Source organism: Haematobia irritans, chromosome 1 (assembly GCF_050003625.1).
Source record: "Haematobia irritans isolate KBUSLIRL chromosome 1, ASM5000362v1, whole genome shotgun sequence".
NCBI classification, from domain to species: Eukaryota; Metazoa; Arthropoda; class Insecta; order Diptera; family Muscidae; genus Haematobia; species Haematobia irritans.
The window spans coordinates 93,719,741-93,745,800 of record NC_134397.1 but is presented as its reverse complement, the minus strand read 5'-3'; the positions used below and the strand labels follow the sequence as shown (position 1 = coordinate 93,745,800).

At 34.8% G+C, this 26,060-nt stretch overlaps 2 protein-coding genes and 3 long non-coding RNA genes across 5 annotated transcripts in view; 3 read left to right on the top strand and 2 right to left on the bottom strand.

Moving 5' to 3' along the window:
* Window positions 1-1,816, bottom strand: part of tub (interleukin 1 receptor associated kinase 4 tube) — a 69,032-nt gene extending 67,216 nt beyond the window's left edge. The window contains exon 1 of the mRNA XM_075291140.1: window positions 1,255-1,816. Within this exon, the coding sequence (XP_075147255.1) occupies window positions 1,255-1,642 (388 nt within the window). The 5' untranslated portion in view covers window positions 1,643-1,816. The remainder of the gene's footprint in view (window positions 1-1,254) is intronic.
* A 1,363-nt stretch (window positions 1,817-3,179) lies between these two features.
* Window positions 3,180-3,683, bottom strand: LOC142240118 (uncharacterized). Its single transcript, XR_012723172.1, has 2 exons — window positions 3,451-3,683; window positions 3,180-3,393 (listed from the first exon to the last, which is right to left on the bottom strand). It is a non-coding gene; the product is annotated as an uncharacterized LOC142240118 (long non-coding RNA).
* A 2,954-nt stretch (window positions 3,684-6,637) lies between these two features.
* On the top strand, window positions 6,638-7,008 carry LOC142240112 (uncharacterized). The gene is made up of 2 exons (XR_012723171.1): window positions 6,638-6,737; window positions 6,795-7,008. It is a non-coding gene; the product is annotated as an uncharacterized LOC142240112 (long non-coding RNA).
* A 3,027-nt stretch (window positions 7,009-10,035) lies between these two features.
* LOC142240106 (uncharacterized) lies at window positions 10,036-10,486 on the top strand. The gene is made up of 2 exons (XR_012723170.1): window positions 10,036-10,216; window positions 10,284-10,486. It is a non-coding gene; the product is annotated as an uncharacterized LOC142240106 (long non-coding RNA).
* An 11,624-nt stretch (window positions 10,487-22,110) lies between these two features.
* Cont (Contactin) overlaps window positions 22,111-26,060 on the top strand; it is a 41,560-nt gene continuing 37,610 nt past the window's right edge. The window contains exons 1-2 of the mRNA XM_075291138.1: window positions 22,111-22,184; window positions 25,143-26,031. Of these exons, the coding sequence (XP_075147253.1) occupies window positions 25,236-26,031 (796 nt within the window). The 5' untranslated portion in view covers window positions 22,111-22,184; window positions 25,143-25,235. The remainder of the gene's footprint in view (window positions 22,185-25,142; window positions 26,032-26,060) is intronic.

Sequence of the window (26,060 nt, the reverse complement as noted above, 5' to 3'; positions counted from 1 at the left end):
TTCCCACTACATATTCCTTGTATTTTTATACAGGGTGTCATAGCCGACCAATGGCTCCGACTTCAACTTACGACATAAGGGCTTATGTTGGGTCATTACTTTAAGGCATTTTAGGAGTTGCCTCTCTATAAGGTATAATAAAAAAAGGCCTTTTATAATGTATATAACGAAGGCCTTTATGAAGCATATATAACAAGAGACCTCTTAATGGGTGTTTATAATAATGCCAATTCAATGCCTTTTTTATGAAGGATATTTAAAAGCCTTCTTTGCATGTCTTGTATAAGGCCTATGCTAAACTTCATATATAAATAAGAAAGCCACAATTTGTTCAATTTTTTATTTTATTAGAAAAAAATGAATTTACTCTTAAAACTTACTTTTACTATATACAATTACCACCTTTTCGTATGATATTTGGAACCTTCGCCTTCTTCTTAACAACTGGAGTTTAACTTGTCCACAGATTGACTGAGAGAATGTAGAATAGTATTCAACGCACAAATTTTCTCTAAATAAATAATAAAAAAATAAATAATGTTACTCAATAATAATAATAAAATATTCGCAAAAATATATGTACTTGCCACATAACATAAACATACATTTTCAAACTTAACATGTCGTTTTCAGACACTATTAACACTCCAAACAAAACACCCGAAATCACAAAACTAAATTAAGCAACAAGTGTTGCTTCAAGTTCTGCAATATTATTTTTTCAACTTGCGATTACTAATTCGTTTACGGCATAAGGGCTTATCAAAGGCCTCTTGGATTGAAGGGTTGTACAAAGGAGAACATGAGTTGTTTTTTTAAAGCCTTTACATTTTTTTCGAATCGTTGTCGAAACACTTCTGAATTGACTTACGGCATAAGGGCTTTTTAAAGGTTTCGTAAAGGTCTTGATTTACGCCGCTGGGACGGTGTTTTCGAGAGACCAACACTCATACTAATAAACACCGACGATCGTCGGTTGCATTGGATATTGGTGGTTGAAATTTTTTTTACCAATTGGTGTTTTAAGATTGCAAATATTGGTGTTTACTAAATACACTGGTCGGTTGCGGTAGATCGCAGCCGTTCTCTGTTAGCTAGGCCCTGAAGTAAAAAAAAAACTGCAGGCCGACTGCTTGCAAAAGTTTGTGAACGCAAATAAGATTTTGAGTTCTCAAAACCTAAGATTTTGAGTTCTCGAAAACAATGCCAGTCGCTGGCTTTTTTAAAATGAAGTACTGAATATAGAAAACTTACCTCCAAGCAAATTTTCTGCAACATAGTCTGCAGCACGGATTAGATTAGCTTTTAACAACAAATGTAGAAGGACGCCTAATGTTGGACGTTCGTGTTTTTTTCCTGAAGAGCCCCACTCGTCAAATAATATTTGTGGACATAGCCTTGATTCTCCCGTGCGCTTAAAAGCATTCTCTATTAGACGTATATGATCGTTCGTATATTTGCGGCCATCCTTATCATCATACGATGTGCTGGATATACATGCGTGGGACTTGTTGTTAATATCCCTCGGTATGCTTTCCATTAATTTCTTCCAGTAGTCATTGTCATCTAATATAACAGCCAATTTGTACAAATCATTTTGTTGTACATTTCTCAATTCAGTCTCGCGGCAGTACGCAGACATTTCTTTTCACCCGATCCCTCTTTATGATCAATAATCACTTATTAAATATCAGCTTTAATTTTCATAGAAAACCACTTTTTTCCTTTATTACAATAAAAACATATTTGCTCTGCAAATTGTTTGGAACAAAGTTGTCAACAAGTAAAAAATCAATTTTACATCTATAGCGCCCACGTCTAAACTGAAACGCATATACGTAGCGTAATGGATGAGGCAATAAAGAGCACGCTATTGTGAATAACTTGTACCATTCTGAAAAAAACAAACACTGGAAAAATGCTTAACCAATAAACACAAACATTGTAAATATACTAAATTCAAACAAAGGGTAATATTAGGGTAATATTCAAATTTAGAAATAGTTGAGAAAATAGCGGCATTACTTTTTTCAAATACATCATCTTTGGAGCAACTGCAGTTTATGGGCCCCTCACCGAATTGCTTAAAATTAATATATGTTGTGTCATTCGGTGAGCTGATTCCAACATAGTGGCCCATACCCGGGGGAAGTACCCGGGTCTTGAGATATAGCCCTCCAAAGGGTCAATAATAACTTGATATATCTCTTTTGTTTTTTGTCCAATCTAGACAAACTTAGTATCATATGAAAGCTTATTCAAAGCACTTTTATACGCAAATATTTTTTAATATTTTACCGTAATTTTTTGTTATTTTCGTTCTATCCCAAAAACTCTTCGATTATACATGTCTTTATAGGTCAATTTTTAGCAATGTTATTGAGCTTTTATTCTGAGTAGAAAAAAATTGTTTTATTACTGAAATAATTTTTGTATGTTGTAAGTATTAACCCAAGGGGGAAAAGTGGCCGGCCGGACAGAGTCCAAAGTGGGCTAACGTGGACCCAAGGGGGGAGAGTAGACGGCCTTTGGCCGGGGTTTAATACTTTCTCCTATGGACAGAGTCCAAGGTGGGCTAATGAAGACCCAAGGGGGGGAAGTAGCCGGCCTTCGGCTGGGGTTTAAGACTTTCTCCTATGGACAGAGTCCAAAGTGGGCTAACGTGGACCCAAGGGGGAGAGTAGCCGGCCTTCGGCCGGGGTTTAAGTCTTTCTCCTATGGACAGAGTCCAAAGTGGGCTAACGCAGACCCAAGGGGGGAAAGTAGCCGGCCTTCGGCCGGGGTTTAAGACTTTCTCCTATGGACAGAGTCCAAAGTGGGCTAACGCAGCCCCAAGGGGGGAAATGTAGCCGGCCGGACAGAGTCCAAAGTGGGCTAACGTGGACCCAAGGGCGGAGAGCCGGGGTTAAAGACTTTCTCCTACACCCTGCCAACATTTTTTGAATTTGGGGACTCTTTTGAGAATCCCCACTACGTCGAAAACAATCATATACGACATCAAAAACTCGTCGGAAAAGCGCCGTCACTATTGAGAAGTTGTACCACGCCAAGTTACTACAAAAATGTTTCGCATGAGTGCAATTATTAGGTGCCTTTATAGATCAATTTAGAACGACTCCAATAAGGGACACTCCAAACAATCAGAAAAAGTGCATTTTAAGATAGTTGTAAAAGAATCATTGTGGTCGAGTAAAACACGTTTGTTTAGGTATTTATTAATTTGATTAAACATTTACAAATTCTTAAAAATATAACATTTATACCACTATCACATTACATTTAACATAATTTTTGGCATTAATGATGATGTTGAGTTACAAGTAGCGAGTTACATGTTGCTGCGTCTATCAACCAGTGTTTTTATTCCATGGAGGCAGCGTGTCTGTAAAATATCTGAAAAACAATCACTTTATTCCATTTGGAAAATCACCAAATTGTTCACCAATATACCTTTCACAATTTTAAGCGTATAATCTATGTTTTCAGAACTTTATTTTCGTTTTTATTTAATTAAAATATAACAAGCTGGTTGCGCTTGGCGTTTCAAAAAAAAAATGGCTTTTTTAACAGTAGGGATGGCAAATTACTTGTATGTACTTTTTGATGTACCTTTTCATGATGGTTGAAGTGACATTTACGTGTCTGTGGTAACGATGAGGTTGAAATGGAACTTTGAAATGCTGGCAGGGCACAAGGGGAGAAAATATTTCAGTAATAATACATTTTTTTTTCTACTCAGAATAAAAACTCCATAACTTTGCTAAAAGTGGACTTATACCCTGCCAAGATTTTTTGAATTTGGGGGCGCTTCTGAGAATCCCCACTACGTCGAAAACAATCATATACGACATCAAAAACTCGTCGGAAAAGCGCCGTCACTATTGAGAAGTTGTACCACGCCAAGTTAAGGTGGGTACTATGTTTGTTGGCACGAAAAAAACTTCACTTAAAGGCCGGTATGCACCTCTAGCGAAAAATTTCATTCCCATAAGAAATGCATTGCTATTTATGCTAACGAAATTTTCGGTAGCGTTCAATTTCGTAAGCTGGTACGCACCTCTAATGAAAATAACAGGGTTGTCAAAAGCATATTTTGGCAGCAAACATTTAATTTATTACAATCATTGTGTGCGTAAAAGTTTTAAAAGGTCTGTAAATAATAAACAATTTATTTGAGGAATATTTGGAACATATATTAACAATTTTTAAAAGCGATTAGCTGGTTTAAAATTTGTGTACACAGCCCTGTTTTTTTTGTTGTAGACTTAAATAATTTTTTGCTACCGAAAATTTCGCTAGAGGTGCATACCGGCCTTAACCATTCTTTCGCGTTGAAAAATGAGAGTGTTGACAATAGATTTCGAACGAAGTAAACAGCTATTTTGGAACTATTCTGCGTTTATTTCTCAGCAATTTAATTGACAACATCGCCAAACGTCATAATATTTTTACGTATACATACGCAGCAGCTGATTGTTTACATACACATAGACCAAGGAAGGTATAGACATCTCAAGTGAATTCACAGCGCTGTAGTTTGTCTGCACACCGTTGATGGCTCTTTTTCGTCTGCAATTGAGTGATTCTTTAATTTGGCTTTAATTTGTTTTCTTTCCTTTGTTTTCTCGTTGAAACACCAAATATTGTGAAAGTTTATAAAATACTATTCATCTACACCTTTTTTGTAATGCAAATTTACTCATTTATACGGTTATTCTCGTTTTCCAAAAAGAAATTGAGTCACTTGACTGCGCAATTGAGTGGAATGACTGCGCACTGCAAATAAACAAAACCATGGTGAATTATCAAGGTATGTCTCTATATTTTCTTAGTCTATGACATACACGCAAGGCATCATGGCTGAATAAGGAGGTTGAATCACGATAACAAAAACAACAAATTTCAATATGTTGTTTACAATTTTAAGAAGTCAAAATCAGCTGATAAAAGAATCGTATGGCATTGGTAAAAGTGGCAATTATTTATTCTTTCAATAGTCCTGAACAAAATAATTCAAATCAGAGAAAAATAAAGGTTCAAATTTAATTGCGTCACCTATGAGTGATTGTGAAGTGGATAATTCATCCGAGGAACGCCGATATGAGACAAATAAGACTATAATACCCACCAAAGTTAAGAATGGAAGTCAGTCAAATGGATCCTCGCCATCTATTAACAAAAACAGTTTATGATGCAGTCTAAAAACTGATGTGCGTGGTATTTTGGTTCTGGAATATGTTATCAAGATACTCAAGTCATCTTTGAATAATTCTCCAGCTATGAATGCGCGAGTTTGTTTGAGATGCATTTGCTATGCAGTGCAATCACCATAAACATATGATTTTGACATCTTAAATTTTTGTCGAATTAAAAAAATTGTAATCATATGGGCCTATGATTTAACCTTCTTGTTCAGCCATGCAAGGCATATTAAAGAGATAAAGTCATGCAATCAGGTGACTAATATCGACATTCATCTTGTCAAAGGCTTTGTTTACGTTTAGTATTCAACAATGTTGATGTTTTATATATGCATTCAACAATACAACAACACTACACATGCACAAACACAACAACACTACACATACAAACAAAACTTGAGTGATCTGCCATTTCAGTTTGACATTATTAATATCATGGGTGGGTACACACGCTTGCTCGTGACTTTACCTTTAATTAATATGCCTTGACATACACGCATTCATAATAATTTGTTTGAAGTGTTTTTCTACCAGTTTTTGAATTGTTTTGAACCAAATCTCACAAAGCACTGGACAATAATAATCCAAATGGATTCCGTCAATTTGTTATGCAAACTTTTACATCTGAAGCAATTGACAATCCGTTCAGCAACAAACTTAATTCAGCAACAAAACAATTGGTGAAAAACGCTACTCGTTCATTGGAATATGCCGAAAAGAAGACACATAAGGAACAAAATCATCATAGTTTGAATAAAGTCGAATATCTTAAAATCGTCGTTATCACACCACCATGGAAAGACAAATGCGTGTGAGAATTTTCAAGCAAAATTTAAAAATCATACAGGATTTGAATGCAAATGAGCGTGGTAGTGCCAAATATGGTATCACTGAATTTGCTGATTTGACCAGTACCGAATATAAACAACGTACCGGCATATGGCAACGAGATGAGGGTAATGCTGCTTTAACCCCTTAAACTGAGGGTAATGATGCTTTAACCCCTTAAAATGAAATACGAAAAAGTTTCTCATCAGTGCAATTATTAGGTGCCTATTTAGATCAATTTCGAAGGACGCCAATAAGAACCCCTGCAAACTATCAGAAAAAGTGCATTTTAAGGTAATTGTAGAAGAATCATTGTGGTCAAGTAAAACACGATTACACGATGTTTATTGATTTGATTGAAAATTTATAATTTCTTAAAAATATAACATTTTTCGGTTTATCTCATCACATTTACCATAATTTTTTTGCATTAATAAAAGAATGATGTTGAGTTTTAAGTAGCAAGTTCCCTGCCAGCATTTCAAAGTTCCATTTCAACCTCATCGTTACCACAGACACGTAAATGTCACTTCAACCATCATGAAAAGGTACATCAAAAAGTACATACAAGTAATTTGCCATCCCTACTGTTAAAAAAGCCATTTTTTTTTGTGAAACGCCAAGCGCAACCAGCTTGTTATAATTTAATTAAATAAAAACGAAAATAAAGTTCTGAAAACATAGATTATACGCTTAAAATTGTGAAAGGTATATTGGTGAACAATTTGGTGATTTTCCAAATGGAATAAAGTGATTGTTTTTCAGATATTTTACAGACACGCTGCCTCCATGGAATAAAAACACTGTTTGATAGACGCAGCAACATGTAACTCGCTACTTGTAACTCAACATCATCATTAATGCCAAAAATTATGTTAAATGTAATGTGATAGTGGTATAAATATTATATTTTTAAGAATTTGTAAATGTTTAATCAAATTAATAAATATCTAAACAAACGTGTTTTACTCGACCACAATGATTCTTTTACAACTATCTTAAAATGCACTTTTTCTGATTGTTTGGAGGGTCCCTTATTGGCGTCGTTCTAAATTGATCTATAAAGGCACCTAATAATTGCACTCATGCGAAACATTTTTGTAGTAACTTGGCGTGGTACAACTTTTCAATAGTGACGGCGCTTTTCCGACGAGTTTTTGATGTCGTATATGATTGTTTTCGACGTAGTGGGGATTCTCAAAAGAGTCCCCAAATTCAAAAAATGTTGGCAGGGTTACATATTGCAGCGTCTATCAGCCAGTTTGTTTATTTTCGATGGAGACAGCGTGCCTGGAAAAATATTTGAAAAACGATCACTTTATTCTATTTGGAAAGTCGAAAATTGTTCACCATAACCTTTCACAATTTTAAGCGTAATATCTATGTTTTCAGAACTTTATTTTCGTTTTTATTTAAATAAAATATAACAAGCTGGTTGCGCTTGGCGTTTCACAAAAAATAAAATGGCTCTTCTAACAGTAGTGATGGCAAAATACTTTCATGTACATTTTGTACTTTTTGATATGCTTCCCCCATCACAGTTGGCGATGGTTGTGGTGACATTTACGAGTCTGTGGTAGCGATGAGGATGAAATGGAACTTTGAAAGGCTGGCAGGGAGCCATCACATTCCGTAACATATGATATATCGCCGTTAATAAAAACTAATTGGTCGCCTTTGTAGTTTTTTTTTCTGCACATAAAGCAACTGGGCTAGTAAATTGCAACGTTTCTGGGAAATCTACGTAAACGTAAATTTGTGAACATAGCGAAGCATCGTTAAGTATAATATGTTTACGCATTATTAATGTTTGCTAATTCAGAATCCTTCTCTCATTAGATACGTGCGAGACATACGCCCAGAAAACAAATTCGTTGCCTCAACCAAATTATTTGCCAACCGAAAGCAGGTGGTTCCATTAACTATCACCCTGCCAACATTTGTTGAATTTGGGGGCGCTTCTGAGAATCCCCACTACGTCGAAAACAGTCGTATACGATATCCAAAACTCCTCGGAAAAGCACCGTCACTATTGAGAAGTTGTACCACGCCAAGTTACTACAAAAAAGTATCGCATGAGTGCAATTATTAGGTGCCCATCTGGATACATTTAGAAAGACGCCAATAAGAGCCCCTTCAAACAATCAGAGAAAGTGCATTTTATGATAGTTGTAAAAGAATCATTGTGGTCAAGTAAAACACGATTGTTTAGATGATTATTAATTTTATTAAACATTTATAAATTCTCATAAATATAACATTTATACGACTATCACATCACATTTAACATATTTTTATGCTTTAATAAAAGATTGAAGTTGGGTTTCAAGTTGCAAGTTACATGTTGTAGCGTCTATCAGCCAGTGCTTTTATTCTCAATGGAGGCAGCCTGTCTGGAAAAATATTTGAAAAACTATCACTTTATTCCATTTGGAAAGTCAAAAATTGTTCACCAATATACCTTTCACAATTTTAAGCGAAATAACTATGTTTTTAGCACTTCATTATCGTTTTGATTTAAATAAATTATAAGAAGCTAGTTGTACTTGGTTTTTCACAAAATATAAAATGGCTCTTGTAACATAGTGATGGCAAAATACTTACGAATAGTGATGGCAAAATACTATCACAGTTGGCGATTGTTGCAGTGTCACATACGAGTCTGTGGTAGCGATGAGGATGAAATGGAACTTTGAAATGCTGGCAGGGCAATGATATCTGTCAGCACAACTAACATTTAGCAATTGTAACTACATGGTAGTATGTTGGATCAACTTTGCATTGATTGTCGCAATTTCATATTAATTGTTTTGTTTGTTGGTGCAACCGCCCTCGATTTTCTTTACTATTATCCTAACCAAATTCCAATATCAAATGAAAGGGCAGATTATATTGAGATTTTATTAATTTAAAGGGTAGTTAAATTTCAAGGGCCGATGTTGAATGTGAACCACACCTAAACGCCAAGTTTTTATTCGAATTTTATTTGATATTTCTCTATTTCAGACTTACTCAATTTGAACCATGGACGTCGTGAATGGACAGAATAGTTCCAAGAAATGGCAACAGTGGATGATCAATTTTCGAAGAAAATCATCTTCAGTGATGAGGCACATTTTCACCTCAGTGGATTCGTCAATAAACAGAATTGCCGCATTTGGGCGAATGAGAATCCAAGACTGATTGTCGAAAAACCAATGCACCCACAAAGAGTGACTGTTTTGTGCGGCTTATGGGCTGGCGGCATCATCGGGCCGTATTTTTTCCAAAATGAGGCCGTTCAGGCAGTTACTGTGAATGGTGTTCGCTATCGTGAGATGGTAACGAACTTTTTATGGCCCGAATTGGAAGATATGGATGTGGACGATATGTGGTTTCAGCAGGACGATGCCACTTGCCACACAACTAACGAAACAATGGCTCTTTTGCGCAACAAATTCAATGGCCGTGTTATCTGACGTAATGACGATGTCAATTGGCCGCCAAGATCATGTGATTTGACACCGGACTTTTTTCTTTGGGGTTATTTGAAAGAAAAAGTTTACGTCGATAAACCAGCAACAATTCAAGAGTTAAGGATGAGATATGTGACAACCTGCTGCACAAGGATTTTGAATTTGGCGTAACGGTTAAATTCTTGTCCAATGCTAAGCGGATCCGGTACGGTGGTCAAGGCTGCGGCTTAGCTCGTCGGATGGGGTGGTTCTTTCCGCTTTATCGGTTGCACATTTAAATTTTTCTGTATGTACCGGTTGTTTTGTTACACCAGAGCTGGGAATGGCGATATACAGCTCTGGGTTTTTTTTGTGTTCTCTCTATGGGAGAATCTATTGTCATGTATATATGTGTGTGTTGTTTACTTCACCAGATAGTGCAGGGATGGGATGTTGAATCTTCAGTACTGGGTTATTGTTAAGTTCTTTCCCTGCCAGCATTTCAAAGTTCCATTTCATCTTCATCGCTACCACAGACTCGTAAATATCACTACAACCATCCTACTGTGATGGGGGGCAGCATATCATAAAGTACAAAATGTACTTCATACATGTATTTTGCCATCACTACTTTTACAAAAGCCATTTTATTTTTTGTGAAACGCCAAGCGCAACCAGCTTGTTATATTTTATTTAAATAAAAACGAAAATAAAGTTCTGAAAACATAGATTTTACGCTTAAAATTGTGAAAGGTATATTGGTGAACAATTTTTGATTTTCCAAATGGAATAAAGTGATTGTTTTTCAAATATGTTACAGACACGCTGCCTCCATCGAATAAAAACACTGGCTGATAGACGCTGCAACATGTAACTCGCTACTTGTAACTCTACATCATCATTAATGCAAAAAATTATGTTAAATGTGATGTGATAGTGGTATAAATGTTATATTTTTAAGAATTTGTAAATGATTAATCAAATTAATAAATATCTAAACAAACGTGTTTTACTCGACCACAATGATTCTTTTACCACTATCTTAAAATGTGATTTTTCTGATTGTTTGGAGGGTCTCTTATTGGCGTCGTTCTAAATTGATCTATAAAGGCACCTAATAATTGCACTCATGCGAAACCTTTTTGTAGTAACTTGGCGTGGTACAACTTCTCAATAGTGACGGCGCTTTTCCGACGAGTTTTTGATATCGTATATGATTGTTTTCGACGTAGTGGGGATTCTCAAAAGAGTCCCCAAATTCAAAAAATGTTGGCAGGGTTAAGACATTTTTGTCTCAAATGCTTGCCTGTTTATTTTGTCCTAATCTGACTTAATCTACATCATTTTTGTGGGAGAAAAGGGATGTTGTTCTTCTCCCTGGCCGCCCGCCCCATATGACATGTTTTGTCATCAATGGTATTTTTACTGCCATGTTTAAAAATACCCCAAAATTCTAATTGCCATTTCCTCACATTACATGACCGTTACTTTTTCAGCCTGTTTGAAATATCTAACACATATTTAAATTAGTTTTAAACTCTAATCACAATATTTATTAATAGTTAATATATGTATAATATTCTTAAATTTAATACTAATAATATTTTAACAATATTAATTTGTAACAAAAATAAACGTTTAACCATATAGTACATATATTTTAACAATGATTATTTATTTTTATATATATGTATATATACTTTTTTTATATAGCATTTATGAAATTAATGAATCATCAAAAAAAAAATATAATCAATTTTTTTTTTACATATAATTTATTTATTTTTTTTATTTAACAATTGTTCAAAAATATTAAAATTTATTGACAAGATTAGTCAATAAGAATGAATATTTTTGTTAGTGATATGGTTGTTGGTAATATATTGTTACGAATGTGATATTTCTTGATTTAAGTTTATTTAAATTAGTTTGCGTTAATTTAAGTTTCAAATTGTAACGATAAAGTTACGTCATAGCTTGTTAGAGTCATTTCTTTGTTTTCTAGTACTTTCTTAAACATCTTTTGTGTTTCCAATCGTTCATTGTAAAAGTAACGCCTTTTGTTGTATGCCTGCACGACATCTACCTAATCTAGTAGAATGCACTAGATTATTAGCATAAGCCTAAAAGTATGTGTGCCATATCACCTATAAAGTAACGCCGAAAGAATATTCCAGATGGCTGTAGGCAATGAAGATAACCAGTTGAATATGTGGTGTTAGATAAATTGTACAAGATAGTTCTAGATGGTTGTAGGCCAGACTATCCAGAATTTTCGAAATCGTCAAATCACGGTATATAAGCCCCTGGCGGAGGGAGCAGTCAAGTCAGTCGTAAGCTAAAGTTTATACAGTACACATCGTAGAGCAAATAAGTGAAGCCATCAGTTAAACTAATAAATTGTAGATTGTCGTTATTTGAAAAGGACTGTGTTTTAATTATCGGGTTATTAAACACGCCTCAATATAAAAACGTAACAATTGGTGTCGGAAGTGAAATAACGGGAAAAAAAATCTACAATGAAGTTTAATCAGCTTCGAGTGGAAGACTTGAAGAAGGAATTGAGCAAAATGGAGCAGCCGACTACAGGAAACAAGGCCCAATTACAAAAGCGACTACTGGAAGAGTTCGAGCGGCGCAGTATTGATATCGAAACACATGAGTTCGATTATAAGGAAGATCTTGACGAATCAGTAGTAGTAGCCAGCGCCTTGGAAACTCCATCTGTAGCTTCTAATGTTGTTGATTACACATCGATGGTCAATATTTTGAGCAAAATGATGGAAGAAAATTCTCTAAAAATGCAAGAGAATTCTAGAAAATTGGAAGAAAAATTCGACGAAAATTCAAAAAAGATGGACGAAAATTCTAGAATTCTAAATGAGAATCTTCAACAAATTGCTGAAGGCATGGAAAAACGTGTGGACCATATCGAAAGCCAAATTGGGGAGCTGGATAAGAAGATTATTTCTGTGGATGAGAAAATTATGGTTCATGATGAGAAGTTTCTACACATTGAAAGAAAAATGTCAGAGCTGGAAATTAAAGGTGGACCAGTGCGCGTTATCGAGGGCTCGAAAACCAAACCTCCTGTTTTCGATGGCTCAACTTCATTTGATGTATTCAAATTCCAATTTGAAATGGTTGCTTCTAGAAATTTATGGAACGACAATGACAAAGCAATTGAACTTCTATTGGCATTAAAGGGCAACGCCGCTGATGTGATACAAAGCATTCCCGCTGCCTCTAGAAATAATTATAATGACGTAATAGCGGCACTTCAACGTAAGTACGGCGGAGAACATAAGCAAGACATCTTCAGAATGGAATTAAGAGGAAGAGTCCAGAAGTCAAATGAGACTCTACAAGACTTTGCAACAGAGGTTGAGCGGTTGGTGCTTTTGACATATCCAGGAGAAAGTCATCCACTTGTGGACCGCATCAAGATCGAGACCTTTGTGAATGGAATTAGAGACCCTGATATAAAATGCGCGACATATGCGTCACAAAAGGCTACATTCGCAGAAACAGTAACATTTGCACATGCACAAGAAACTGCGAGATTGTTGGCACGGCCTCAAATTCACAAAGTACGCAGAGTAGAGACCCAGTGTGAAGAAACGCAATCGGTCATTGAATTGGTAAAAGAGGCTCTAAGACAGATAATGCAAGAAATGAAGCAGCAGGCAAATAAATCTAGAATAAAATGCTATAACTGTGATAAGGCTGGACATCTATCCCGGGAATGTAAAGCGTGGCGTAAAACGTCGGGGTCAATCTCGCCATCTCCATTAAACAATAATCATAAGAAGGCGACCACAAAGCCAAGCGACTCAAATTTAAATTTTGCGGATAATAGAAAAGGTGGCAAACAAGTTATTGATCAAGCCTTGACACGACGGCATTGCAATGTAGAAAGCACACGCCACTCGAAGGCTGAACCACAGGAGACAGTTGTAAATGTCAGGCAGTTACACATCGAATCTGGCACAGACTGGTCAACAGAGCAACGTAAAGATCCCATTCTGAGAAAAATTATTTCGGCGAAAGAAGAAGATAAGAAACCCAGTAAGAAAGACATCGCAGCCGAAAGCCCACTTATGAAATCATACTGGGCTCAATGGGACAGTCTATGTCTGGTCAACGGAACCCTACAACGTAAGTGGGAAAGTGAAGATGGCAAGAATAGCCGCAACTTGATAATCGTGCCAGATTCTAAGGTAAAGGGTGTTTTGACGGAATTCCACAATGGACCTAGTGGAGGTCACTTAGGAATAACCAAAACAGCCGAGGAAGTGAAGCAACGATTCTACTGGGTTGGATGCCAGAAATCAATTGCTGAATGGGTGGCAAATTGTGAGAAGTGCATAAAGGCGAAAGGGCCAAGACGAAAAAGTAGAGGCCTTATGCAAGAGTATAGGCCAGGAGCGCCTTTTGAAAGTATAGCAATGGACGTTGCAGGGCCTTTCCCAGTAAGTGATTCTGGAAATCGATATGTCCTTGTGGTCATGGACTACTTCAGCAAGTGGCCAGAAGTTTATGCCATTCCTAACCAAGAGGCGAAGACGATTGTAGATGTAGTCGACAAGAACTGGATATGTCGCTACGGTGTGCCGACCGAGATACACTCAGACCAAGGAAGAAATTTTGAATCGGCCATATTCAAAGAGATGTGTGACTCCCTTGGTATCAAGAAAACTAGGACTACGCCATTGCATCCGCAGTCTGATGGCATGGTAGAAAGGTTTAATCGCACTCTGGAAGAACATCTTCGAAAGGTGGTGGATAACGGCCAACGAGACTGGGACGATCATATACCAAAGTTTTTGCTGTCATATAGATCAGCCATACATGATTCTACGTCACGAACACCGGCCAAGGTCCTATTCGGAACGGAATTGAAGTTGCCCGGAGATTTGATATTTGGCGCTACACCCAATGAGCTCGCCATGGAAGAAACCAGTAACGACATACCAAACACATTTGGTAAAGTTCACGAATCAGTGCGAAACAAAATAAAAATGGTTAGCAACAGAATGAAGGCGAGATATGATCGTGCAGCAAACACTGAGGGCTTTAGTGAAGGACAACTGGTTCTGCTATTCAACCCGCAACGAAAGAAAGGATTATGTCCTAAACTACAAACACAGTGGGAAGGCCCATATAAAGTCATCAAGAAGATCAATGATGTTGTATACCGCATTCAAAAAGACGACAGCCCAAGGTCAAAGATGAAAGTCGTTCACCTGGAACGTTTGGCTCCATACGGAACGGGTTCTGTGCCTATTCGGGACGAACAGGCTTAAGCGGGAGGCAGTGTTACGAATGTGATATTTCTTGATTTAAGTTTATTTAAATTAGTTTGCGTTAATTTAAGTTTCAAATTGTAACGATAAAGATACGTCATAGCTTGTTAGAGTCATTTCTTTGTTTTCTAGTACTTTCTTAAACATCTTTTGTGTTTCCAATCGTTCATTGTAAAAGTAACGCCTTTTGTTGTATGCCTGCACGACATCTACCTAATCTAGTAGAATGCACTAGATTATTAGCATAAGCCTAAAAGTATGTGTGCCATATCACCTATAAAGTAACGCCGAAAGAATATTCCAGATGGCTGTAGGCAATGAAGATAACCAGTTGAATATGTGGTGTTAGATAAATTGTACAAGATAGTTCTAGATGGTTGTAGGCCAGACTATCCAGAATTTTCGAAATCGTCAAATCACGGTATATAAGCCCCTGGCGGAGGGAGCAGTCAAGTCAGTCGTAAGCTAAAGTTTATACAGTACACATCGTAGAGCAAATAAGTGAAGCCATCAGTTAAACTAATAAATTGTAGATTGTCGTTATTTGAAAAGGACTGTGTTTTAATTATCGGGTTATTAAACACGCCTCAATATAAAAACGTAACAATATTTTTTTTTTTATTAATTTTGGAAATTTTAATTTAAATCAAAATGTATATAAGGATATGTTGAAATATTAATTTATTTTAATTATACAGTTTTCTTTCTAAAAATATTGAATTTTATAGACAAATAAATTGTCAATAAAATTGAACATTTTTTTTATAATTAAAGTAAATTATATTTTTTTTTGATGATAAGATTTATGAAATAAGACAATATAAGTAAATTTTTAAATATTATATTTTTCTAATATTTTTATGTTATATTATATTATATAACGTTTATATTATATTTAAATTAAAGTTATTTTTTTATATAATTATTTGTATCTAGTTTTTCTTTTCTCTTTTTTCTATTTCATAGGAGCAAGATTTTCTAAAGATTTTTTTATATTACTTTTTTGTGATTTATAAAGTGATATTTTTTTAATATATATTTTAATGTTTAAGTTTTGTTCAAGGAACCAAAAATATTGAATTTTATTGACAAAAATAATCAATAAAATTGCATATTTTTAATATGTTTTTTTTAAATAAGTATTAAAAATATCTTTCTTACTTATACATTTACATTTAACAATTGCAATAATAGAATAGTACAATATATACAATAACAATATTTTTACTTAGATTTTTTTATGTTGGTGTTCTAATATCATTCATATCATATAGTTTTTTTTATAAGCGGTTTAGTTGTTGTTTTTTTTACAGTGTATGTAGAATATATGAGTCTTTTTTTTAGTTTTAATTTTTCTTGTTTTGCATGTATTTGAATATTTTTTTGTTAAGTTACATATTATTTTTGTTGTGTCTTCGAATTTGTGCTCTGTTTCTGTCAATATAATGATCTCTTCGTTTTTTTTCGAGTGTAGTTAGTAATTATTTATGTGATTTTGAGATTAGCGTAATTAAATTTGATGGGGGGTGAGGATATACGTTAATTAGGTTATCACACACAACGACGTTAATTTTAATATCATGATTTTTTTTTGTAAAATTTGTTTTTGATTTGTTTTACCTTGATATTTTCCCTTTCTTTGCTGTGTATTGGCAACCACGACTTTTATACCAGTGTTGACCTTGTGCAACAACCAGTTTGGCAAACTCACCACGTGGATTGGGTTTCAGGACATACAGTACAGGTGGCCCTCATGTGTTTGTGGTGCATATGATCCTGACTTAGATGGCTCTCAGGTATTAAGCCAATATTAGTCCCGAGGAATAGAGATGGCACTCATGGCACATGTGGCCCAGATGGCTCTCAGGTATATTAGCCAAAAGTAGTCCAGAGGAATAGAGATGGCTCTCCCCTCGTTTAATATCACAAAATTGTTATCCTCTTAATTTCTTCTGCTCACACATGTAAATAAAACTATTTTATAATTTCTCCTTTTCTTAATTTTAATCTTCAAAATTTCCTTTATTGAATGTTTTATAATGTGACTAATGATCGTTCCTTCAAATGTGTGCACGCTTACGCTTCTCGAAACTGAAAGAGATCCTCTCTTGAAAAGCATAAAGCTCAATTACAACCCAACTCCCACGCCGGCAGCATTCATCACAGATAATTCGGCACATTAACGGCATAGAACCTCCATTATGCCTCAGCGTCATCGAAAATTTGGACCATCGGATGAAGGTGTGCCACCGAGGTCGCGGCGCCCATTTGGCCAATATTTTGTTCCATACATAATTGAGTAATACCAATATATCATAATAAAATAAAATTACAATAATTTCCTAAATAGTTTGTGTTTTATTCAAAATCAAGATCGGCCCTTGAAATTTTAACCACCCTTTATTACAAGATTTACAATCATAATAAACTACGAAAATAAATACAAAAGGTGCTAACAACAAAGGCTTTTAATCTACATATATGTGAGATCAATTTACATTACAATTTACAATTTTTTATAGGTAATGTTAGTATACCAATGGCAGATGGTTATTAGGTTGCAATTATGTGGTCAAACTACAGAACCTAATTCAATATATACCTGCCAGAAATTTCTTCCTTAAGCCTCTAGATATAAATCAGGGATGGGCAGAGAGGATTTGTGTTTGTGTGCGTTTTCAATTGATCGCTCTCTTTATGCACTTCGAGAAATGATACTTAATAATTATATTAAGTTAGTTTTTTTATGAGATTTTTATGAAAGACTTAAAGACGTATTTCTGTCATTGATACAGAATTTTAATGTAATTAACTTTTTAACGAAACGAAACATTATTTGGATGTCCAAAGAGGCACTGTACTAAAAAATTTCCATATAAAATCGTAAAATATTAAGTGTTTTTTGTTTATTGTGTATTTTTCTTTGATTCGAAATAGTAAAATAAATAATATTTTTAGGTTTTCAAATACGCACAATAGAAAAAATTCAATAATTATTAAAAAAATATTTTTTTATTACATCTGGTTATTATTTAATTGAAAGTTATGAATTCTGGAAACAAAAAAATATATTGCAAGTACTCATTTATTTCGAATTTCATGTAATCGCTGAACAACATGCGACAACACACCCAGCTCGATCGGTTGCTCAAGCGAGACTGAAATGTGTTTTCAAAATACAAATTCATTTCGTCGTGTGTAAAAAACCTGTTTTGAGACTTAACTGAGCGAGAGAATATTTGGGTGAGAAAGAGCAAAACGCCGCGTAGTCTCTTTGCCCATTGCTGATATAAATACAGATCGACTTGGACTCTTCCTGTGTTCTTAATACAATAAAAAAAGCTCGCTTGCCGTAAAAAGTATTTGTTGGTGTATGAAGCCTGCAATTTTTATGGACACTTTTGTAATATTCCTTTTTTATAAATCGGTGAGATACTTACCTGAAGGCAACTTCTTTTCTATGGGATAAACTTTATTACAATGTATTGCGGACTATTATCAAGTAAATGCTGTTCCCCGTTTTGCAAATTTTGTAGCGTCATACCATTTAACATATCGATGTTGATATAAATATTTATTTGTTGCAACAACTACCTTACGCCCGTCCTATAATTGAACTAAGATTCTATTAGTATAATCAACTTTTGGTTGTACCAACCATTGGTTGATTCCCATGATGTAGGTCTCACTATGCTGGTGGTTAGCTCAACAATTTTATGCAGCATAAACCCAAATTTATCGGCATTGGTTATTGTAACCAATTGAATGGTTATGGGAATTTCGTTTTGATCCTGTGAACTTTTTTATTATCGAGTTGAATGTATAATGGGGAAAATAATCAAAACATTGTTCTTGTAACAAAAAATAAGTTACTGTACATAAGCTTTCCAAATCTCACTACAATCAACTTTACTGCATGCCTCAGTGCCTGCGATGGGACATAGAATTTAGAGAATAACTTTGCATGAAAAACTGATGAGGTATACGTATGTATTTTATGTATTAAATACATACATTAAAGGAAAAAGTCTTTGTGTGTTTTATTAAACTAAAATGAATTAATAAATTCCGGATTTGTATTAAACTCATTACCGTTTTGGTATTATATGGTAATACCGCACTGTTTATACATCAATACCCTGTTTTTTTGTTGTAGACTTAAATAAATTTTTTCTACCGAAAATTTCGCTAGAGGCGCATACCGGCCTTAAGTATTATTTTTAATACCATATTGGTATTTTCATAATACCGTATGGTACTTTCATGCTTTGCGTACCGCCTGCACCGTTCGGTATTGATATTGTACCATACGGGGTTGGCTAACTATCAATAACGTACGGTATCGATTTGAACCCGTATGGGAATAATTTTTCTATGGGTGTGTAACTTGTTTTTTTTTTTTTTGGTGTTGAAAAACTGACTCTTATAGCATGACGCCATTTACAATGTGAATTAAGAAATAATTTATTTATTAAAACTATTTTTGTGGGTTATAACGCAAACAGGGATCATATTTTTGTTCCGAAAATATACCCTGCCAGCATTTCAAAGTTCCATTTCATCCTCATCGCTACCACAGACTCGTATGTGACACTACAACAATCGCCATCTCTGATAGTATTTTGCCATCACTATTCGTAAGTATTTTGCCATCACTATGTTACAAGAGCCATTTTATATTTTGTGAAAAACCAAGTACAACTAGCTTCTTATAATTTATTTAAATCAAAACGATAATGAAGTGCTGAAAACATAGTTATTTCGCTTAAAATTGTGAAAGGTATATTGGTGAACAATTTTTGACTTTCCAAATGGAATAAAGTGATAGTTTTTCAAATATTTTTCCAGACAGGCTGCCTCCATTGAGAATAAAAGCACTGGCTGATAGACGCTACAACATGTAACTTGCAACTTGCAACTTGCAACTTGAAACTCAACTTCAATCTTTTATTAAAGCATAAAAATATGTTAAATGTGATGTGATAGTCGTATAAATGCTATATTTATGAGAATTTATAAATGTTTAATAAAATTAATAAACATCTAAACAATCGTGTTTTACTTGACCACAATGATTCTTTTACAACTATCTTAAAATGCACTTTCTCTTATTGTTTGAAGGGGCTCTTATTGGCGTCTTTCTAAATGTATCTAGAAGGGCACCTAATAATTGCACTCATGCGATCCTTTTTTTTAGTAACTTGCCGTGGTACAACTTCTCAATAGTGACGGCGCTTTTCCGAGGAGTTTTGGATATTGTATACGACTGTTTTCGACGTAGTGGGGATTCTCAGAAGCGCCCCCAAAATCAACAAATGATGGCAGGGTACAAAGGATCAAAGGAGTAACAGATAAATTGTCTAAGGAAAAATAAAATGTTAATTTTGTAGTAGCAAGCAGCAAGCACCAACTTAATTGAATATCGCTCCCTGTTAAATAGCGCTCCCAATTATCTAAATAAACACCGCTTTCTATGTGCGAAATAATAGGGCTGTTTTCTTTTTGCACTGGATACAACATTTGTATGGGCTATCCAGAACATCGTTGCACTGGTGTTCTATCCAGAACATCTCATCAGTGCAAGTCGCGCCGATCTTGTCAGATTGTGTTTTGATAAAGTGACGCTTCATCGATTCACAATAGCACTTTATTGTGATTAATTTATCGAACACGATATCCAAAACTCCTCGGAAAAGCGCCGTCACTATTGAGAAGTTGTACCACGCCAAGTTACTACAAAAAAGTATCGCATGAGTGCAATTATTAGGAGCCCTTCTGGATACATTTAGAAGGACGCCAATAAGAGCCCCTTCAAACAATCAGACCAAGTGCATTTTAAGATAGTTGTAAAAGAATCATTGTGGTCAAGTAAAACAGGATTGTTTAGATGTTTATTAATTTTATGAAACATTTATAAATTCTCATAAATATAACATTTATACGACTATCACATCACATTTAACACATTTTTATGCATTAATAAGAGATTGATGTTGAGTTACAAGTTGTAATTTAAATGTTGTAGCGTCTATCAGCCAATACTTTTATTCCCAAAGGAGGCAGCGTGTTTGGAAAAATATTTGAAAAACTATCACTTTATTCCATTTGGAAAGTCAAAAATTGTTCACCATATACCTTTCACAATATTAAGCGAAATAACTATGTTTTCAGCACTTCATTATCATTTTATTTAAATAAGTTATAAGAAACTAGTTGTGATTCTTTTACAACTATCTTAAAATGCACTTTCTCTGATTGTTTGAAGGGGCTCTTATTGGCGTCTTTCTAAATGTATCCAGATGGGCACCTAATAATTGCACTCATGCGATACTTGTTTGTAGTAACCTGGCGTGGTACAACTTCTCAATAGTGATGGCACTTTTCCGACGAGTTTTGGATGTCGTATACGATTGTTTTCGACGTGGTGGGGATACTCATGCGCTTTACACATAATCAGTTATTCCGGACGGAATGTCGGTGTTTGTAGAGAATCTTACAGTGTGTCGGATCGATACGACTTGTCGGCGATGACTAAATAATCGGTAAATGTGTTATCGATCCCATAAACATGCAGCAGTATCTATTATGCCTTCGGACTTAACTTATAATGTGCAAAATATATGGGATATATTCGACAAGAGCACTGTCGTCCGGAATAACTGATGGTCTGTAAAGCGCATCAGAAGCGCCGTCAAATTCAAACAATTTTGGCAGGGAGGTGATGTTTTCGACGTGAATCACTCTCTATCAAGTTAAGGCCAGTATTAAGTTGGCGCCAAATTAGCCATTTTTCATGGTTACTTTTCTTTACTAATCCATTTCACCGAAAGTAAACATTTCTAATTCATCGAGTAAACATATTTAATTCCCCATCAAGTTATAAAAGAAAATATAATTTTATTATGTTTATGTTTATTATTTATCTTGGGTTTTCGAACCTAACACCTTTATTTTAAAATTTGCCAAAGAAAAACCTTTATGCGCTTTAGAGACTATCAGTTATTCCGGACGGAATGTCGGTGTTTGTAAAGAATCTTACAGTGTGGCGGATCGATACGACTTGTCGGCGATGACTAAATAATCGGTAAATGTGTTATCGATCCCATAAACATGCAGCAGTATCGATTATGCCTTCGGACTTAACTGATGTGTCCAATATATGCGATATGTTCGACTCGATCATTGTCGTCCGGAATAACTGATAATCTGTAAAGGGCATCACACACAGACATAATAAAGGTATGGTGTGAACGGCGCAAAAGCCAAGCTCTGCAAAGTTTTGAATACGGTAACACTGACCGATTATTAGATACAACTCTTTATTAAATTATCGATTTTGTGAAAACCAATCGAACTTCAACATCGTTTTCCATTCATTCATCAGTTTATTTACGAGTTCTTGTGTTTTTATTTTTGTAAGTAAATTGTCGATTCAACTAGCATTAAATGTTTAATAAAACATAGACATACACTAAATTATTAAACACAAAAGATCAACGTATTATTTATAACTTAATGTTATAAATTATAGTAAAATGAAATGCTATAAAGTATGGCATTCGTCCTAATATTCTAAAGTGAAGAAAGAATTAAGGTGTGGTTGAGTAAACCAGACTTCAAATAAAGTGAATCAAACGAATATCAACAGTAATTTATGACTAACACACTAACTGAAAGTAGTTTGGTCTAATTATTTTCATTTCTTTTGAATTAATCTCTATTGATGTTATCTAGTTAATTAAATTTATCCACGCCTTTAAAAGTCAAGTATTTAGCATTCCATGGGAAATTTGGTGTTCAAGTATCTTTTCATTTGTTTAGGGGCTTACGATATACGCGTATAACTAAACAAATCGTGTATACTTAAAAAAGTTGTGCGTAAGCAAGTGGTTTGTAGGTAAGCTAAAATTTTAATGGAGAATTTTTTTTAAAGAAACATCAATACATAGTATAAACTCGAACTATTTCTTTTAAATAGAACCCGATAAATGAGGGTTTAATTTTAACACCAAATTCTGAAGTTTTCTGTTAGAAAGGGGCGTTGCACACGACCTTATCAGAGTGTTGTTTTACGAAGTAAAGGGTGATTCTTTTGAGGTTAGGATTTTCATGCATTAGTATTTGACAGATCACGTGGGATTTCAGACATGGTGTCAAAGAGAAAGATGCTCAGTATGCTTTGACATTTCATCATGAATAGACTTACGATCTGCCACAACGTCGAATTTTCAGTGAATGGGCCCTAGAAAAGTTGGCAGAAAATCCGCTTTTTTATCGACAAATTTTGTTCAGCGATGAGGCTCATTTCTGGTTGAATGGCTACGTAAATAAGCAAAATTGCCGCATTTGGAGTGAAGAGCAACCAGAAGCCGTTCAAGAACTGCCCATGCATCCCGAAAAATGCACTGTTTGGTGTGGTTTGTACGCTGGTGGAATCATTGGACCGTATTTTTTCAAAGATGCTGTTGGACGCAACGTTACGGTGAATGGCGATCGCTATCGTTCGATGCTAACAAACTTTTTGTTGCCAAAAATGGAAGAACTGAACTTGGTTGACATGTGGTTTCAACAAGATGGCGCTACATGCCACACAGCTCGCGATTCTATGGCCATTTTGAGGGAAAACTTCGGAGAACAATTCATCTCAAGAAATGGACCGGTAAGTTGGCCACCAAGATCATGCGATTTGACGCCTTTAGACTATTTTTTGTGGGGCTACGTCAAGTCTAAAGTCTACAGAAATAAGCCAGCAACTATTCCAGCTTTGGAAGACAACATTTCCGAAGAAATTCGGGCTATTCCGGCCGAAATGCTCGAAAAAGTTGCCCAAAATTGGACTTTCCGAATGGACCACCTAAGACGCAGCCGCGGTCAACATTTAAATGAAATTATCTTCAAAAAGTAAATGTCATGGACCAATCTAACGTTTCAAATAAAGAACCGATGAGATTTTGCAAATTTTATGCGTTTTTTTTTTAAAAAAAGTTATCAAGCTCTTAACAAATCACCCTTTATATTTAACATACCTTACTACATGTAATGATATAATGGATTAGACTGGGGAACAGTGGTTCTGTTGATTAAGAACTGGGTATCGTTTATAAGCTTATTTGGTACACTGAATTCAAATCTGCATTTGGTTTTTTTTCTATATATCTCGATTTTTCGAGATATACCGTTATGTTCAAAATGAAGGCACTTCCGCTACATATATTTGAATAACTTGAAAACCGTTCAACATATTAAATTAAACAAAAATCCGAAACTCCCAAACAATATTCTCTTTAAGTCGTACTTACATTGCTTTTTGATTTTCCAAGTAGTTTTTGAGATATCGTTCAATTTTTGAACAAAAAATTAAAATTAAAAAAAAAAAAAAATTCTGTTTAACGGCCATTTTAATGTAGCTACGTTAGGCTTTAACTGTCAGTTAACAGAAAATAAACTGCAAATAACTTCTCTTCGGTTAACTTTAACTGAAAAAAATTAACAGTTAAGATCCTACCTGACGTATGGAATAAATAGGCGAAATGACTGATATATCCACAGTACGACTTAAAAGTTCGTTAGCTAACGTAGCACTAACGGAGCTTCATGAAAATGTTAAATATATTTCGAATAAAAATGAATTTAATTACAATCGGTGCACAACTTTTGATTTTGATTTACAGAATTGATCTAGATCGCGATTTCCATACAAAAATAACTTTCTAATGTGTGTTTGCATGTAATAAGTTAGTTTTTTTTTTATGTTGATATGACTGCGAAATTTTCGCAAAATTTAAAAAAACTAAAGCTAATCTTGAAATCTCTGTAAAACTCCAATAAAAATATATGTTGTATATGGTTCACAATAATGAATAGAGGAGATGACCGGAGATGAATCTGGTCCATAGCGCAACTCTAGTGGTGAATAGTAACGAAAATAAACAAAACCTATTCATTCAATAAAAGCAGTTGATCTACATCCGGATGACATAATCATTGATGTGAAAACGTTCTTATGATAATCGACTGCATTGAAGCCGGAGCGATGTCAACATAAACTTAAGGTTTATCACACCCGCTTCTCCAATTTTGTTACAAAGACAAAAAGAGACATATGTACGTTATGTTAGCAGATAACTGTAGTGTTTCAGTTTTGCAAAACTATTCAGTTTTGCAAAACTATTCTAAATGGTCTGTGTTTAAATTTGTACCCTTCAACTTTTTTAAAGTTTCTGAACACTTGGTACGTTCGATATTAACTGAAATTCACTTAATTTTGTAATTGATTCAGTTAAATAGCCTAGTTTTCTTTTGCAAAAATAATTAAATCAATATGATTATATTTCACTTAAAATTTAACTGATTTACATTTCTTACAATTGCAGCATTTTAATAGTCAAAATATATGTATTTAAAGTGATACAAATGAACATGAGCTCCAGATAAAAACAAATTCGCGCCGCATTTAACATATAGAAATGACATCAACAGTGATCTTTTTTGTTTTAGTATTAAGTACTGAGTTACTGAATGCCCAACTAGCATCAGATCCTCAAACATATCAACCACGCTATAATCCGCAATACACAAATACCCAACAAAGCTTACCAGGCACAACACAATATGATAATCCGCTGCTAAATTCATTACAAGATCAAAACTCTAACTCAAATTCTTTAAGTGGTAACACCGTTCAAAGTAACTATAATAATTATTATGATGCGAATGTAAATCGTCAACTACATTCGAACACCCTAGCTGGCTCGTCATCCAATTACGATCCATTTAATCGCAATACGGGTTACACTTCGAGTGGAAATTCTTATGTGGACTCATATAGCGATGAGCAGAACTTTTGTCCTGAACATTGGATATCTTTCCGCCAAACTTGTTATCGATTCATACGCTCTCCCAAACGAAACTGGATGGAAGCAAAGAAAATATGTAAAGCATATAATGCAGAATTAATAAATGTCGATAATATAGAAAAGCATGCTTTCGTATTGAAACAATTAATCTTACAAAACCAACGTCAGAACCGTTTTTGGACTTCTGCGCGTCAAACTGGGCCGAACAGCTGGATTAACGATGACAACTCGCCATTTTTAATGGTCGAAGATGCATTTTCCTTCGATGAAGATCAGGCAATTGAAAATGAGGACCTACACGACAACCGATTTCTCGTACAACGAAACTTTGACAATCCAAATCAGTATTACAATACAATAGGTGGGTCGGTAAGCCGAAATCAAAACTCCTTAAGAGGATTTGGTGGTAAGTATTAAATTAACTCAACTAGCAGA